At 36.5% G+C, this 17,791-nt stretch overlaps 1 protein-coding gene across 1 annotated transcript; it reads left to right on the top strand.

The window, feature by feature from the left end:
* The first annotated feature begins 3,543 nt into the window (after positions 1-3,543).
* On the top strand, positions 3,544-5,437 carry LOC145785328 (uncharacterized). Its single transcript, XM_082596987.1, has one exon. It carries the CDS (start codon positions 3,544-3,546, stop codon positions 5,134-5,136), a length of 1,593 nt encoding a protein of 530 aa, XP_082453113.1. The 3' UTR covers positions 5,137-5,437.
* The last annotated feature ends 12,354 nt before the right edge of the window (positions 5,438-17,791 follow it).

The raw sequence follows: 17,791 nt of genomic DNA, 5'->3' as shown, positions 1-17,791 counted from the left end.
TGGCGACTTTTACAAAGTTTTGAAATGTTTGGCGACATCTTCGTAAGATAGAGTCGAAGATCATCCCGTTTATGAACTAGCAAGCAATTTCTTTGCTTTGAAAGCATCAATGTCACAGCCGAAAACCTTTTTTCAACCATAGGTAGGCTATATGAAGTAAGAAACGACAAAATCCACATTCTAGCTTCTTTCCAGAGAAGCTCATATTTGCCAGCAACCTGGCACCAAAACAAATCGTATCGATCATTTCTGAATTTTACTCTTGACGCATCATCTGTTTGCATATCAATGAACTGCTCTTGAAATTCCACTTCTACAGTAGCCTATGTCTGTGGGTTCGGTAGAAAATAGTTGTACCACCCAGTTTGGAACATGGAGGTTCACGAGACCTGCAAAGCGAAGTTTCATGTCTTTATGAAGCATGTCTAAATGTGAGCAGTATTTTTTCCGTTGTTCTTCTGTAATAACATTCTCGCTCAAATTGGGAAACTTAGTTAAGACATTTTGACCCAAATTTTGTTTGAATAAAGATAGCTTTGAATCGAATTAGGTAATCACGCTTTTGCACTTGATGAGAGTTATCATTTCTGCTTGAAGTGTTTTGTTTACTTCATTTATGGCATTGAAAATGTCCACCAAATATGCGATGTCATTCTTTAAGGGTATCACATCTTCAACTAATGTCGCGTCAGTGCTTGATAGGAATTCGTTAACTAAAACAAAAAGGGCATAAAAGCGGCTCAAACAAGCTCCTTTTGAAAGCCATTTTACCGCGGTATGCAATAAAAGACGTTCAATGGCAACAAAGTGAACGAAAAAATCTGTCGTTGAGAGCATACGCTTTTATCTTGTTGACGCATTTTATCACAATATTCAATGATTCATGCAGTTCAGGACTGAGATTACGGGCAACCAAATGCTGACGGTGAATTACACAATGTATTGCAATAAGTCCAGGAATTATTCTTTTCATCAGTGCAATGAACCCTCGATGCTTTCCAACCATTGCCGGAGCACCATCAGTTGCGCATTGTAGATTATTCTTCAGTGGAATCCCCTTTTCTTCGTAGAAGTTTTACACTGCATTAAAGATGCTTGATGCCCGAATATCTGTAGGAAGACTGAGCGTAAAAGTCCTTTCTTGTTTTCATATTATGAACAAAACGCACATATCCAAGCAGCAGCAGCGATACATTGATTGATTGATTGAATCTTTATCCTCGGACTGGGAAAGCTTCTTGCAGAGCTTAATCCTGGCAGTTTAGCATACTTGTGGAGGCTTTGAATCACTGACGCAGGCCCGGTCACCGAGATTCACAGAGTGAAGTTTCCGATTGTTGAAGTCTTGTTGCCGGGGAACTATTCCATCCTTTAGATGCCGCTGAATGGAGAGCAGTCCTTAATGTGCGTTGCTCAAGCGCACACTCCGAGAGTCGAACCAGCACCGCTTGATATTGAAGCTTCTTTGTTCCAGAAGGACGCGCTAACCAAATGAGCTATCGAGGCGGACAAGTTATCGGTCAAGTTGGATTCATCTATTTGCAGTAAATGGTTTGCGCGTTGGAGTGTTATTAGCGCGTTGGACTGTTATTGGTGGTTTGATAAATTCGCCCCCTTCGAGTGTTTTCGCCCCCCGATCGCCCCCTTTGATTTTTTTGCCCCCCTGGCGCTCGAAATCGCCCCCAGGGGGGCGATTTTGCCCACTTTGAGAAACACTTCCCTAAACCCTAACCCTAACCCTAACCTTAAACCCTAACCCTAACCCTAACCCTAACCCTAACACTAACCCTAATCCTAGCCCTAACCCTAACCCTAATCCTAACCCTAACCCTAAACCCTAACCCTAACCCCTAACCCTAACCCTAACCCTAACCCTTGTTCCAGACAATGGTTCACCTAATCAAACGTCATATAAAAACCGTTTAAGTCTACTGAATATTACGTCATGCAAGTTGCTAGAAAATGTGCCAAAATTGCACCATCGTCATACGACTTGTGTCAAACCTGTTTGGGCCTGTTTGGGCCTGTTTAAACAGGAAATATTACATCAGCTTTAAACACCTGTTGAAATGACTTCATAATTGTCTTTCGTTATTGCGTCACAGTACTGCATACGTGAATTTGCGATATTGCTATCTATTCTGGTCATTCGTAAAATTGTTTGTTGGAAATCAGTGGCAAGTTTAACTGTTTGCTTGGTGCTTGCTAGCTGGACAAATTTTCCGTCTTTTATCCAAGTAATCTGCTCTGTAGTGACAGTTTTTAGAGGTGTACGGCGTTGTATCTTGATTTCGATAGCCGCGGGCTAATTTTACAGAAATACACTTTTGAATAGACGTTTCAAAAGAGTGTTTATTTTTCGGTCATTACATGCAGACGAACGGATTTGGGAATCTTATGTTACAATTTTCCTACGAAGAGATTATGATTTACCGCTGTGACCAACCTGTTACAGACGGTTGTTCGCCTGGTCAAACGTCATGTAGAAACCGTTCGGGTCTACTGAATATTACGTCATGGAAATTCCTAAAACATGAGCCAAAATTGCACCATCGTCCGTAAGACTCGTGTCAGACCGGTTTAAACCTGTTTCAGTTTGAGACCTGTTTGGACATGAAATATTGCGTCACGAACTGCTCTCGTGCCTTTGAGTTATCACAAATTTTTCTGATTCATTCTCGAAGTTGTTTGTTGGAAGTCGGTCGCACATTTAACTGGTTTATTTGGTGCTTGCTAGCTGGACAAATTCTCCGTCTTTTATCCAAGTAATCTGTATCGTAGTGACAGTTTTTTAGAGGTGTAAGGCATTGCACCAGTCATTTCGATAGCCGCGGGCTAATTTTACAGGAATACACTTTAAGAATAGACGTTTCAAGAAGTGTTTCTTTCTCGGTCGATACATACAGACGAACGGATTCGGGAATCTTATGTTACAATTTTCCCACGAAGAGATTATGGTTTACCGCTGTGACCACAACCCTAACCCTAACCTAACCCTAACCCTAACCCAATCTCTAACCCTAACCTTAACTTAACCCTAACCTAACCCTAACCCTAATGAAGTAGTTGTCATTCCAAAAAATTGAATTGCTGAGAATTGTTACAAAATAGTAAAGTTTAACTTAGCGCAACATAAATATACCGGTAATGCATTCTTTGGACTAGCAATCAATTTATTCGGGTAGATGAAACATCGTGCTTTCCAAAGATAGTAAAATTGTTAAAATCTAACCAGAAATGACAAAGCTACAGTACAATTTGGTGGAGGCACTATTCACCGTTCACACAAATATTGAAAAATCGATATCCATTCCTCTTTTACTTCTATTCCGTGTTTTTGCACCCTTCCCAAAAGTAGTTGCGGTTTTTTGAAAGACATCACAGTTTGTCATGACGTCACTAACCAAGGCAGAATTTAGCAACTCTGTTTTTAGCAAAATCTAAACCTTTTGTTTGTTTGTTTATCTTTATCCTGCATTGCGGGAAACCTAAATTTAACTAAACATTTGTTCATGTCCTGGTCATTTACTTAGAAGACGGTGAATGGCAGGAAAACAAAGCATTTTGTTGCATCTTGAAGGAGTGGAAGCATGTGAACAAAAAGACTGGCTGAAAGCTAGCTCCATATTCCAACAGATTCCAAGCCCATCTGCTGCGATTCTTTTCAATATTGGCTGCTGTTATTTGCAGTTAAAGAAATATGAAAATGCTGAGATATTTTTTAATAAGTGCATCAGTAAAGACAAGTATTTGGCTGTAGGGTACTTTCAACTTGCTGTAACACAAGTTTATTTACATAATCACTCTTCTGCTATTGAACATTTCATGGCTTGCCACACTGCATTGCGAGGAAATGCTTTCATTGATTACAAGCAACTCAATATGGCTTGCAAAATGTATGATAGTCAAGTATTAATAAATCTTGCTTTGGTGCACCTATTCTCTGGTGGTAATGACAGTGCATTGGAATGCTTAAAGGAAGCTGCCAAACTAGAGGGAGATCAAACCCATTTTGCCTATTTGGCATTGGATGCTATAGCTGAGGAAAACTGGGAAGTATTTGGCCAGTCATGTTTAGACAAACTGGTTATGCTTAAATGTACTTCTGTGTTTTATCCCAGCAAAAGTAAATTGGAAGGGATAAAGTCAGATATAAATTTTCGAAGTACTGCCAAAGTTGTTTCAGCTACCAATGATGAATATTCATTTGTCGGGTTTGTTGGACCAAAAAAGCTACAAAAACAAAAGGGCAAAGAAGAAGTTTTACAAAGTGAAGTACAAGGCATTGTTCCTCCACCCCTTCCTTCCTCTGCGCCTCCACGTCGCGTCAAACCTCCTCAAGCACTTCCGCCTCCCCCTCCGGTAGCTCAACCTCTCCCTATTTCTCCTTCAAATACCCGTGGCTCAACTTCTATTTCTAGTTCCCATAACTCGCCAGCTGCTGCAACACAGTTGAAAACTGATGATTCAGAAACAATGTTTCGTAACATTCCCTCTCCTCCTACAAACTCTCCCCCAACTTTGAGAAAAAGCCCTTCACTTGTGAACAAGTCAGTGCTATCTTCACCAAAGCACCCTTATGGATTTTCTCAACAAAGTTCTCAAATTTCAACACAAATTGCTTCAACTTCATCCATTCCTCCTGCAGTTCTTCGGCCCAATAAAGAAGAGTTAAATAAAGTCCCATTTAGCCGACCTCATTTGAAACCCATCTCTTCTATTACTCGTCCACCCCCTCCGTCTAAAATCAACTTAACATCAACTTTTCAATGTGATCTCACTTTGTCTTTTTCTATTCCAAAGCACAAAATAAAGTCTCATATAGATTTTACTGCTGTGGTTTGTGATAAACTTGAAAGTTTGAAAATGAATGTCATGGATGGTTTATGCATGATAACTGTTGCAGAAGACTCTGATAAATTGAAAACGCCAATAGATGCAAAGACATGGAAAACTGTGTTTTTAAAAGGGATTTGTGAAAAGAAAATACATCTTAATATCAAAGAGAATGATATTGATATTTCAAAGCATAGAATTCGATCACTTCCTGAAGTACCGAGCAATAAAGATTTTGAAAACAGTTCAAAGAAGGAAGAAGATCTGTACACAGTTGCTGTCTTTAATGATGATCAGTAACCACAACTTACTTTAGTTTGTTCATAGTAGGCCTATAATATACACCAAATTATATCTGAGCATATGGCTGTATTTACTGTGATAGTGGTGCCAGATAAGGAATTCTGCCCTCATTTGGGAAAAGTTTAAAGCCGTTGAAGACAAAAAACGTGTGATTTTGGAAATTTTGAAGTCTTGGTTAGGGAACCTAACTTTTATCTTACCTTAACTCTGGCAACACCTGCCACGAGGCAATGCTTTTTGATTGCTGGCATGGTAGCCAGTAGGTAAACATAGCTACTTTGTATATCTTATATGTATATTCCGTAATTGTATTTTTCTCTATAAATATATATTTGTGAGATGTCTGTAATTTTGTATCCAAGGAATGGTCATTTGGTCAATAACTAATGAATTTTTTTAATTCCTTTAAAATTCCTCCATCAGATTTCATTTTTTAACAAGTTAAAATCTTTCTGAGATTATATGTGTCGTTGTGCTCTCAACATGTCTAGTAAAGTTCTTGTATTGACAAAGATACCACATTGCATCAGCACTCAGCAGTACTTTGATACTTTTGTGTCAACTACATTATACACCCGCCTCATTCATATTATTTGAAAGATAAGATTCATGAGTTTTTGTGAATAGCATCAGTTCTTATAACATGATTGGTAACAAATGTATCAAAAAATATATGTTACTGCATATTTTCTTCCAGTTATCATATAGCCGATCAAACAGTACACACATTGGTAAAAGGAAATGTCGCAGAGAAGTTGTTACCATATATATACAGTAGGGTGTTGCAGGCGCCCCATGAAATTTAAATCTTGGTTTCACCATGCTTACCTTTTTTGTGGTACTGTGTTTACATCAGTAGACCACAAATATGAAGTTTCATAAATTTTCATCGACGTTTACCTCCACCGCAGAGGCCATTTTGAGGCCCACTTTTTGAAATTTTTCATGTATTTTGCCACTAGGGGCAGTGTATAAGTTTTGCAATATTGGGGTATATTTAAAGGATGCCCTATGATGTTCTGAATTGTTTAAAAAAAAAATTGGAGAAATGGGATAAGTATATCCTAAAATATTCAAGTTTTGTCACTCATTTTTTGCACAATTACTGCCCCTAGTGGTGAAAAGAAAAATTAAAATATCTTGAAAACTACTCATCATATTGTTATGGAACTTGCATGCACCCCCCCATTTTCATGGGTAAGGAATTTGATTTCAGCAATATTTTTGCAAAATATTACCACTAGAGGGCGGTAGTTCTAATTTTGAACTATTTTCCTGTGAAAAGGCGATATTGTTGCATTTCTTGAGCTGTGCATCTGAAGAATACAATTTCATGGCTTATGCACAACAAAATTTAATCAATTGTAAAGAAACTGCATGCATGCATGTACTATATCAATAAATCCAAACAGGCAATGTGAGTCTTAGTTAACACAATTTCCGCAAAGGCAGTTTTGTGTTGATAAACGACGTTTTCTAAGATTTGGTATCTTTCTTCAATCCTCCTCCACCGCTTGAATATAGTTTTGCGGATTTTTTTCTTGTTTTGGTACATGAAGAAAGTCGGATACCAGTTTTACCCTTCTCTCTGCTGAGTCATTACAGACTCTGAGTGCACTTATGATACCATTAGCAGAAGCATTGCCATCATCTATTTCCCACTCTTTCGGGTGTTTGACATGAAAAGTTGTTGAAATGTGCAAAAGTTCAAAAAATATTTTGCTGCTGGCATTTGCATAGGAGCACAATGACAATGAGTTATCATTAACAATGTCTGGCAGCTCTGGCTTACCGTATCCATTACCAAACCTGTTTGTAACCTGGCCATGGAAACTTGCATTTAAATGCAGCAGAGTTCTAGCCAAAGCTTCCTTTTCATCAATAGTGACTTGTTCGAATGTTCGTCCCATAGAGCTAATGGGATCAGCTCCCCAGTTACATACCATGTGTGCCTACCTAAAGCTTTTAAAGCAGCAATACTGATAGTTTTGTCTACTGCATCATAGCTTTTGATGTTACTTACCAGTTGCAAATCTTCTCGGGGTGCTGATGCAGCAATTGGACAGTTGAACCACCATCCATTAAATTAATACAAAAGCACAAAGGTCAACAAATCACTCTAATTTTTGTATTTGTGACTTGGAAATGATTCCTTGCGGTAGAAAGTCTTACAGCATAACTGTCTTATAGCAATAGAGCTGCTTTCCCATCCACCTTGCTCGATGGACTGTACCACATTTCATGAAGTTGTACTGTCCACTGTTGATTCCAATCTAGACCGTCATCAGGTCTAAAAGTTCTTTGTAATCACCCCTCTGATAATTTTGCATATCTCTGTCAAACTTTATGTGCTTACACTTTTCTGCTTTGAGTTGTTACAAATTCTCCCAACTCTTTTGAGGATTTTTGGTGTGCAGTACAGCTGCAGCATGTAGGGTTGCATTGAATTCTTTGTTCCGGAATCTTTCAAATAGTTCAATGCCTGGAGATCTTGACGTTTCGACTTACAGGGCTTCCCACACATGAGAAAGTATAACTTCTCCAATATGTTTTCTGCATGCTAGGCAGAGAAGTGGTTTGTCTAGCTTTATTTGAAAAAAAATGCATGCAGCAGAGAGATGGCTTGAAAAAAGTTTTTGGGTGTTGTTGTTTTAAATTTTTCTTTTTTTTAAGGCCATTTCTCTGCTGCATGCATTTCTCTCTGCTGTCCATCGAGCAAGGTGGATGGGAAAGCAGCTCTATTGCTATGAGATAGTAATGCTGCAAGACTTTCTACTGCAAGGAATCATTTCCAAGTCACAAATACAAAACATAGAGTGATTTGTTGACCTTTGCAGTTTTGTATTTAATGGATGGTGGTTTAACTGTCCAATTGCTGCATCAGCACCCCGAGAAGATTTGCAACTGGTAAGTGACATCAAAAGCTATGCTGCAGTAGACAAAACTATCAGTATTGCTGTTTTAAAAGCTTTAGGTAGGCACACATGGTATGTAACTGGGGAGCTGATCCCCTTAGTTCTATGGGACGAACAAGTCACTATTGATGAAAAGGAAGCTTTGGCTAGAACTCTGCTGCGTTTAAATGCAAGTTTCCATGGCCAGGTTACAAACAGGTTTGGTAATAAATACGGTAAGCCCAGAGCTGCCAGACATTGTTAATGGTGACTCACTGTCATTGTGCTCCTATGCAAATGCCAGCAGCAAAATGTTATTTGAACTTATGCACATTTCAACAACTTTTCTTGTCAAACACCCAAAAAAGTGGGAAATAGATGATGGCTATGCTTCTGCTAATGGTATCATAAGTGCACTCAGAGTCTGTAATGATTCAGCAGAGAGAGGGGTAAAAGTGGTATCCGACTTTCTTCATCTAGCAAAACAAGAAAAAAATCTGCAAAACTATATTGAAGTGGTGGAGGAGAATCGAAGAAAGATACCAAATCTTAGAAAGCGTCATTTATCAACACAATGAAGATGCACAACTGCCTTTGCGGAAATTGTGTTAACTAAGACTCACATTGCCTGTTTGGATTTATTGATATAGTACATGCATGCATGCAGTTTCTTTACAATTGAAAAAATTTTGTTGTGCATAAACCATGAAATTGTATTCTTCAGATGCACAGCTCAAGAAATGCAACAATATCGCCTTTTCACAGGAAAATAGTTCAAAATTAGAACTACCGCCCTCTAGTGGTAATATTTTGCAAAAATATTGCTGAAATCAAATTCCTTACCCATGAAAATGGGGGGGTGCATGCAAGTTCCATAACAATATGATGAATAGTTTTCAAGATATTTTAATTTTTCTTTTTACCACTAGGGGCAGTATTGTGCAAAAAATGAGTGACAAAACTTGAATATTTTAGGATATACTTATCCCATTTCTCCAATTTTTTTTTTAAAGAATTCAGAACATCATCGAGCATCTTTTAAATGTACCCCCAATATTGCAAAACTTATACACTGCCCTCTAGTGGCAAAATACATAAAAAATTTCAAAAAGTGGGCCTCAAAATGGCCTCGGCGGTGGAGGTAAACGTCGATGAAAATTTATGAAACTTCATATTTGTGATCTACTGATGTAAACACAGTACCACAAAAAAGGTAAGCAAAATCCGAGAGAGTCGGGGCGCCTGCAACACCCTAATATACAGTTCAGTTCATTTATTTATTTGTCACAAACACAAACATGAAAAGAATACAAAGTATACAATAATAATCGGTTGTGTGTCATATGGCGAGGAGACTGCGAAAAGACCAAACGGTCATCTAGTCAGCAGCCACCTCAAGCTTGGTGATGTAGGCCTAAATAACATATATACAGTAAATACACAAACACACATACAAAAAAAGAAAATCAAGCATTTGGTGATACAGATACACATGTTTTCATTATGCAAAAGAGAAAAAAAAAAAAAAAAGCAAACAAACTAAGCAGGTTTACCGTGCTACTGAATGAATTAATTGTGAGTGGAGTTTAAGAGATATCAATCGACAATTTTAATCAGTAAAAAAGATAAAAAGCAACGTATACCAGAGAGATGAGCAAATAGAATAATGTAATTATATAGACAAAACAGTTATTATTCAACAGTGGCGTTTAAATCAAGAAGGTAGTGTTTAAAGTTTCTTTTAAAAGAAGTTGGAGAAAGACCTTTGAGATCACCTGGGACCTCATGCCACACTTTAGGACCCCTTATTAACATCTGCCTTTTACCTAATTCAGTACATTGAATGTATCTATCTGCATTGACAATAGACAATTAGACATGGAATATTTTCTCTAAGAACAGAAATATTAGATCAAGAGTAATTTTTTTATAAGACAAGAAATGGTGTGTAATGCCATCTCTCAGATTTTTACAATTTTTGAATATGTGAAATAGAATGTATATACAAGGACAACAAAAAAAAAATTATCAAAATCAGAGTTGTACTTTTCAAGATGTCGCACATTAAAAAATAGGATTTTTAATTGTCACGCCTGAGCGATTTCGTTGATTTTTCTTTTATCTCAAGACCTATTAGTAGGAATACAGTGAAAATTGGTATTCTACCATTTTCGGGGTCAAGGAATTCAAAAATGTTGTCCTTGAAATGATTAACACAAACAAAATATCAAAAAATTTGATTTAAAATTTTTTTAAGCAGGCTACCACCAGGAGGCGCCCCAGGAATGGTGACAAATAAAATCAATTTTTTTTTTTTGAAAATCAATCTTCGTTGATGTGCAATTCCAGTAAACATAAGGAAAACAAGGCCCCAGCTTGTTTTAAGGTGCTATAATGCTGAAATAATAATGATAACAAAAAAGAACAAAAGTTCAGTGCCGCATCACCACAGCAAAAATGGTAAAACACTAGTTACAGATAAACATAATAGACCATATGTAAGATTCACACACACATAAGGACAAACACTTTTGATTACATACATATTCCCAATTAACATTTTTATGTAGGTAGCAAAATTGACCCCTTGTTTGTGTTCAAGCTTTATTTTTACAACGAAAAATTTCTTGAGTGGATAACTACCTTGTAAAACAACTATATATATATTCAATTTAATAAGTTACGAAATGCAAATATGCACTTACTGTATTTCTAAAGTACAATTCAGGTTACAAACTAGCATGAGCTCAGCTGTAAATCAGACATAAGTGTGTTGTCCTGACTTTCTTGATTAGGAACATGACAGTCTAACCGGTGTTCTCTTCTAACTGCTTGCCGAAACTTCATCTTGTTTTGAAGCTCAGTTTTTCCAATCTTTTGAAGTTCTTCATTTTTTACTTGTAATTGTCTTTTCTATTATATGAATTTCAAAAACCTCATCAGTACATGTTTACCTCAGTTTATAATCATTTACAACTACTCCGTTTATAACTCCTCTTTACATTTGAGTTGCTGCCATGTAATTCATTTCATCTTGAGTGAGTTTGTACTGCCTCCCATTGATTGTTGTTGGAACTTGCAGTTTCAGCAAAATGCTATCCAATGGAACCCAACAAGAATCCTCTGATATTGGCCAGTAAAACATCTGTGAAGGACCATGAGGATGCATAAACGTAATCAGTATGTCATTGTGCATAACGTCATGTTCTTTCACCAGACCTATCCACCAGGAATCATCATATTTGGCAACAACGTATGTCTGTGGTGGAATTTCATTAAGTTGATACACATTTTTACACATAAAGAATGAATGACATCCTGCAAAATTTTCATCATCTGATACACGTTTATATTGTATTGTGCCAATTTCCTTTGGACAAAAATGGTGAAAGCTTCTTTTCCCATTGACAGTTTGTCCCCTGATATATCTATCTTGTAGCAGACTGCGTGTTTCTTCAATATCCGTTTTAAGAAGGAGAAAAAAAGTTATCTTAGGCATTGTGTGACAGCAGTGGTTGTATGCTGTTTCAGCAGATAAAATTTTGTTGGATGGAGATGCAGTAAGACTAGCATTGGTCAGCTTTCGTTTCACACTACCCCCAATTCCGTCACAAGGTGACTTTCCGTGACTTGTGGAAAAGAAAGACCAAGATGCTTTTATGCCAAAGTCTGAGTGATGGTATGTCAGGTTCAGAAAGTTTTTGAAGTTTTTATACTGTCCACCACAGCCATCAGAGAAGTACTCAATATGTGTTAGTTGAGGATGTTGAAGTTTCAAATATGTAATAAGATGTTTCTGTAGGTTGTACACAAATGATGTATCATGTGTTAAATCATCGGACATGAAACACAAGGATTGCTCTTTGACTTGAAATATTGTTGAATCAATGTCACGAGTATAAACTGCAATGGGGTGAATTGTGCATTGTTCCTTGCACCAGTGATAACTTTGGATTTCATTTTGAACTACAAATTCATAATTTTCTGCAAAGTCTGTCAAAACAATTGCTTCATGTGGCTCCAATGTCGATTTTCGTGATTTCAAATAGTTAGCTTGTGACTTTGCAATATAAGAATGTGCTGTCAGTTTGTTGATTGCAGCAAGAGTATCTTCAATGAGTTCCTCCTTAATATATACCATTGTTTTCAAATCTGATCGGTCAGTAGAAGTCCATTGTTCTACCAAAAAGGTGTCAGTCTCATCATATGTAGTCAAATTATCAAATAATTTACGTTTCAAAGCAGCCAAACCAGGACAACTTGGACAGCGATGAATCATGCAATTTTTATTTGTCACATCACATACAAGAACACTCATCATTTCTTTGCTTGGCAGACCACATGCTGACGCCAAGAGCTCTGCGTTTTGATGCATGCGACAAACACATACATTTGTGAGTTCCAGAAGCTCCTGGTGAAACACACCATTTAGGTTTTAAAGACCAAAATTTGGAAAAACTAATTTTCAGTGTTGGATTTTGCTCTCTAAAGATATTGTAAAGTTCCCAGCCTGACCCTAGTAACAACCGTTTTTGATGATAAACATTTTTTTGTATGCTTACTTTGTCCTTCATGCCTGGCAACATACGAGATGTTTCATCATTTTCAAAAAAATCCAAAATTTTTTGTTGTATCCCAGCTGGAGTACCAATTCTTTGTTTTCGATCATGCCGACCCAAAATTCCTTCTTTTTTTTCAATATTTCTAGCTTTATAATATAGATTGAGTACGTGGAGCAACCAAAATAAGTTGATGCTTTTTCAGCAGACCAAGACTGAGGAATTAGGGTCACAATTTGTAATTTGTCAGAAAAGTTTTTTGTGTTCTGAAATTTAATCTTTAATTTTGCCATGAGACTGTTTAAATCCATGCTGTCATTATGTAGTTGTTTAACTTTGTCTCTTAGTTCAAGGTCTTGGGAGTTTGCTGTCTCTAGCTCATTGGGATTCAAGCCAGACACTACAGCAAATTGTGACGTTAGCTTTCTCTTGCATGTTTGCAATTTTTGGGAACATACTTTTAGTTTTTGGTGCTTGGGTTTGCTGTGCAATGGCACCAGTGGAGATTCATTCAATAGTGCGAAGCTGTCATTTAAGTTTGCTGTAGATGCTTCCTTTTCTGCATTAAAAACTGCACTTTGAAGTTCCTTTGTGATTGGAGATGCACTTGACTCACCTTCAAAAATGCTACTATCAAAATCAATTGCCATGTTTCCTGCTTTGGTGAAACAGCGGCTGCAAAGCCTTTGTCCTGGAACAACATTTAAGTTTCCAAAACTTCTCAATTTTTTTGCCAATTCAAGCCCAATTGTGCGTCTACTCTGAGGAAGAGGTTTTGAAGATGCATCAACCTCATGTATTTCAAAAATGTTGCAGCATTTTTTAAAATTTATCAGAGAAAATTTTTTTAATAACCGCATTTCATGATGTGCAGTTGTGCACAAATCACAGCATCATCAGCTCTGTCCACACCAGACCTCCACCATAGTAGCTCCTGATCTTCTTCTGACAACTCCTTTACTAGCTTTACTTCATTTTCTACCTCATCTATCTTATCTTCCACATTGCACCATTGTTTCCAAATATTTCCAAAATAGCACTTGTCATTTGATCTTAACATTTTAACTGTAATCTTAAATTAATATTGCAAATAATCTGCAAATATATTTTTCATTAACAATTGCTTAGTCTCTCAACCTCTCTCCGACCTGCAACAGGCTAGGGTGACAGCTGACATAGATGACCTTACAGGTCTTTCGTTGCCATCCTGTTGTGCTGATAGACACTCAATTTGTATGTACTTATTGTTTGTTTATCGCCAGCAAAACAATAAACTGAACTTATTTCTTTGCTGGAATAACTTCTTCTTTGCTGGAATCCAAACAGACATCGACAATCATTAATCATTTTCAAAGCATTTTCTAGAATGAGCTCTTTATTATCTGCTATTCAAGTTCTGCAGCTCTTCTTATCTCACAATTAATCATCGTTTACCAAAGGTGCATTCTCTGTTTGAAGCATAATGTTAATGCCAAGCAAGTCAGATAGATACAGTCTATCTTAGAAGTCTTTCTAATTACCAAGTTACAATCAAACAGCTTATTGACTTGACTACATTGTTAACTAGGCTGAATGAGACTCATCTAAAAGTAGGTTAAAGATGTGCATTACCAGTATATTTAAGTGTTTTAGCTGTTCATGCAAATAACTTTAATTGTTGACCTTTTGAAAATGGTTTAACTTGCAAATATGTTGTCAGCACACAAAACAAAGGCATATATTTCTTATCAGTAGGCTGCACTTTAGAATTGAGTTCATAATGTACCCTGAACTCAACAGGCTTGGGGCACCTGAAAACAAGCTGGGGCCTAGTTTTCTTTATGTTTACTGGAATAGCACATCAATGAAGAATAACTTTCAAAAAAAATTAAGATTTTACTAGTCACCATTCTTGGGGCGCCCTCTGGTGGTAGCCTACTTTAAAAAAATTAAATTCAAACTTTTCGCTATTTTCTTTGCAGCAATCATTTCAGAGACAATATTTTTGAATTCCTTGACTCCTAAAATGGTAGTTCACCAATTTTCACTGTTCTCCTACTACTAGATCTTAAGAAATAAGAAAAAACAATGAAATCACTCAAGCGTGACAATTAAAAAGCACAAATTTTTAATGAGTGACATCTCGAGAAATACAACTCGGATTTTGATAATTTTTTTTTTATTCTGCTCCCCTATACATTCTCTTTTACATATGTGGAAATCAGAAAAATCTGAGAGATGGCATTACAAAATCCTCATAAAATTTCTTGTCTTATAAAAAAATGACTCTCAACCAATTCTTGTAATTAGAGCTGTCCTAGTTTTTTATGAGCATTCCCAGCTCAGCCTTCACAAGGATCTCTGTCAGGGTTGCAAAGCCCATGTCCAGCTGTCTACATCGCAATTCTTTTATTTATTGCAAAAACGCCATATTGCATTTTTCACTTGAAGCAATTTAACTCTTAATGTATCGTAAAGATAGATGAAAAAAAGTGACCAATGAAATCTTACCCATTTATTCCCTACCCCTACTATTGTTGTACCCTATTAAAGAAATTTATTTTGTACAATTTTCACCAGTGCTTCATTTGAGTGTATTATGCGCTTTTCTATTAAATACCTTTTAAGTAGAGACTAGATGTACTGTGCTTCTTCGATTAACAGGTTGCTTTATTTTCCTACAACGTTTCAAACTTATATAGCACCGGCGGTCATTCCAGCCTTACTTAGCGGCCACGGCCGCCGGCTGCTTTAAGGCTTGATATACAGTACATAGTTTAATGATGATTTGACACAAATCTGCAAGCTGAAAATGTAAAGCATAATAGCAGGACCCCCTTTTTCATGCAATGCATGCATCATGTTTACTTGTTCAATGCACAAGCCAAAATGATTTTACCACAGTATAATCAACTTTGTTCACTTTACATTCTGATATATTGCCACTTTACCACAAAATTTCAAAATCATCTGAACAGCGTTATCTCGAAGTTTCATCACTGCTGCGTTTATAGCTGCTTTTTCTTTTTAGTTTTGCTTATTTTATCTGAATTGCCTTTGGTCAATATTGCACTTTGCATGTCTTTCTATGTTTTTGTCATGAAACACCCAATTTATAGTTTGTTAAATCTTTGAATGGTTTCTGTTTTTAGATTGTGGAAACTTGCTTCATGCTTCTATTGTTATTAATGAATTCATAATTGTAGGTTGTGATGAGCAAAAAGTGCAAGGTTGTGCCATTGAAAATTATGACATTCGATCTTCATTTCCAAACGTTAAAAATTATAGTAATCCATTGTAATGGCTTGTCGGTACCATATTTCATGTTTCAAAATATGCACATTGTTTTTGTCAAAGTGAATTATTGTTAATTAAATTATTTAAATTCAGTGTTGTCATTTATAGTATACGTAAAATAAGGTGAGAAAACCAGACAGTAAATATGTTGTTTTCTGCATTTCAGTGTCGTACCGTACTAAATTGTTTACTGAAGAGCTGCACTTGACAGTTACAATTAAAACAGTTGGACAGTTAACCGACATGTAATACCTGTGTTTCTCGGCAGTTGAGTGTAGGTTGATGTTTTGTCTGACAAAAGGTTTCTTATGAAATCGGTTACTTTCAATGTCTTGTGTTAACGTATCTTCCAAAGAACATATTATAATAGTTTTTTAGGTTACATGCAATAGCCTACCCTACTTAATCACTGTGATGGCCTAGGTTTTTTTTTGCTGAGACTTTTCGGTCATTTGTCCGAAATGACTTGAAAATTTGGTCATTTTTTATTTATTTCGGTAATTTTTCTGATGAAAATGTTTCCTTTCAAGTAGCTGATACAACATAATATATTTTTTCGGACATTTTGACCGAATTGACTATATATATATTTTTTTTTGGACATTTTAACTGAATTGGCTATATTTTTTTTTGGCCATTTTGCTAAAAAGTCGGTCAATGACCGATAAATGACCGAAAAAAAGAACTCAGGTGATGGCCGTTCCTTACATGTACTTATAAATGCAAAATCACACAAATGGCTTTCATTATAATAAGTTATATGACAAACACCATCACCCCTCTGTTTTCATCTAGATCAAGTATTCTGTAAATAAAATTCAAAGAAAATTGATAAATTCTTTGTTTTGCTCATATGTTTTGTTTTTGTTATTTGCAATAAACGTTTATCCAGGGTTAGGGTTAGTACCATATTTAAGTATGAACTTTTCTTCTTGAGTGAAAGCAACACATCAAAGATCATGAAGTCATTTGTAATTGGAAAATTTATCTTGTAACAATTAAGAATTGTGAATATATTGATGACCAAAGTGCAACCCAATGGTCAATACGCATCAGATATCCCACCAATTGAAATTATATTTGTTGTAATTTGCTAAGAGCAAAGCATATACAGACTATTGTATAGTGTTGACTGAACACGACGAGACAAGCAAAGAGGTCGGTCTCAAAATGAATTTGACTAAAACACAAGTTATGTTCAATCACCATGTCAAAGGAAACCAAAACATTGTATTAGATGGAGCCAATCTCCAAAACGTAAACAAATACACATACCTTGGCCAAATAGTAACCACATCACCTGATAAAGAAGAAGAAATTAAAAGAAGAATTACACTTGGTCGGCAGGCATTTGGAAGAGCGAGCTCAATATTTAAAAGTAAATTACCGATCTCAATGAAAAGAAAAGTATATAATCAATGCATTCTCCCAACAATGACATACGGAGCAGAAATATGGAACTTAATGAAAGCACTAACACTCAAACTACGCACTGCGCAAAGATCACATGAAAAAGTATTCTTAGGCATTACATGGAAACACAGGAAACCAGCCAAATGGTTACGACAACAAACACAAATCAAAGATATCATTCGAACAATAAAAAGTTTAATGTGGAATTGGGCAGGACGTATCATGCGAACAACTGACAACAGATGGACAAGAAGAGCTACTGAGTACTGACTGGATAGTAGATACCGCTTGACAATAAATGCAAAAGAGGGAAACAGAAAACAAGATGGCGAGACGAACTCTACCAATTCAACAAACGTGCAAAGACAGACAAAATTATAAAGATATGGGGAAGGCCTTCAGCCTGCAGTGGAACAACAATGGCTGACAATGATGATAGTGCCTCAATCAGTCCCTTACATTCTAAGTACTTGAACATCATTTTGGTTGCTGGCTCATTAGCACTAGCAA

Source organism: Aplidium turbinatum, chromosome 16, assembly GCF_918807975.1.
Source record: "Aplidium turbinatum chromosome 16, kaAplTurb1.1, whole genome shotgun sequence".
In the NCBI taxonomy this organism is placed as follows: Eukaryota; Metazoa; Chordata; class Ascidiacea; order Aplousobranchia; family Polyclinidae; genus Aplidium; species Aplidium turbinatum.
The sequence above is the reverse complement of the archived record's forward strand: the minus strand, read 5'-3'. Positions and strand labels throughout refer to the sequence as shown.

Excerpts from the sequence above, each read along its gene's own strand:
- LOC145785328 (XM_082596987.1), top strand. The coding sequence starts at position 3,544 with ATGGCAGGAAAACAAAGCATTTTGTTGCATCTTGAAGGAGTGGAAGCA.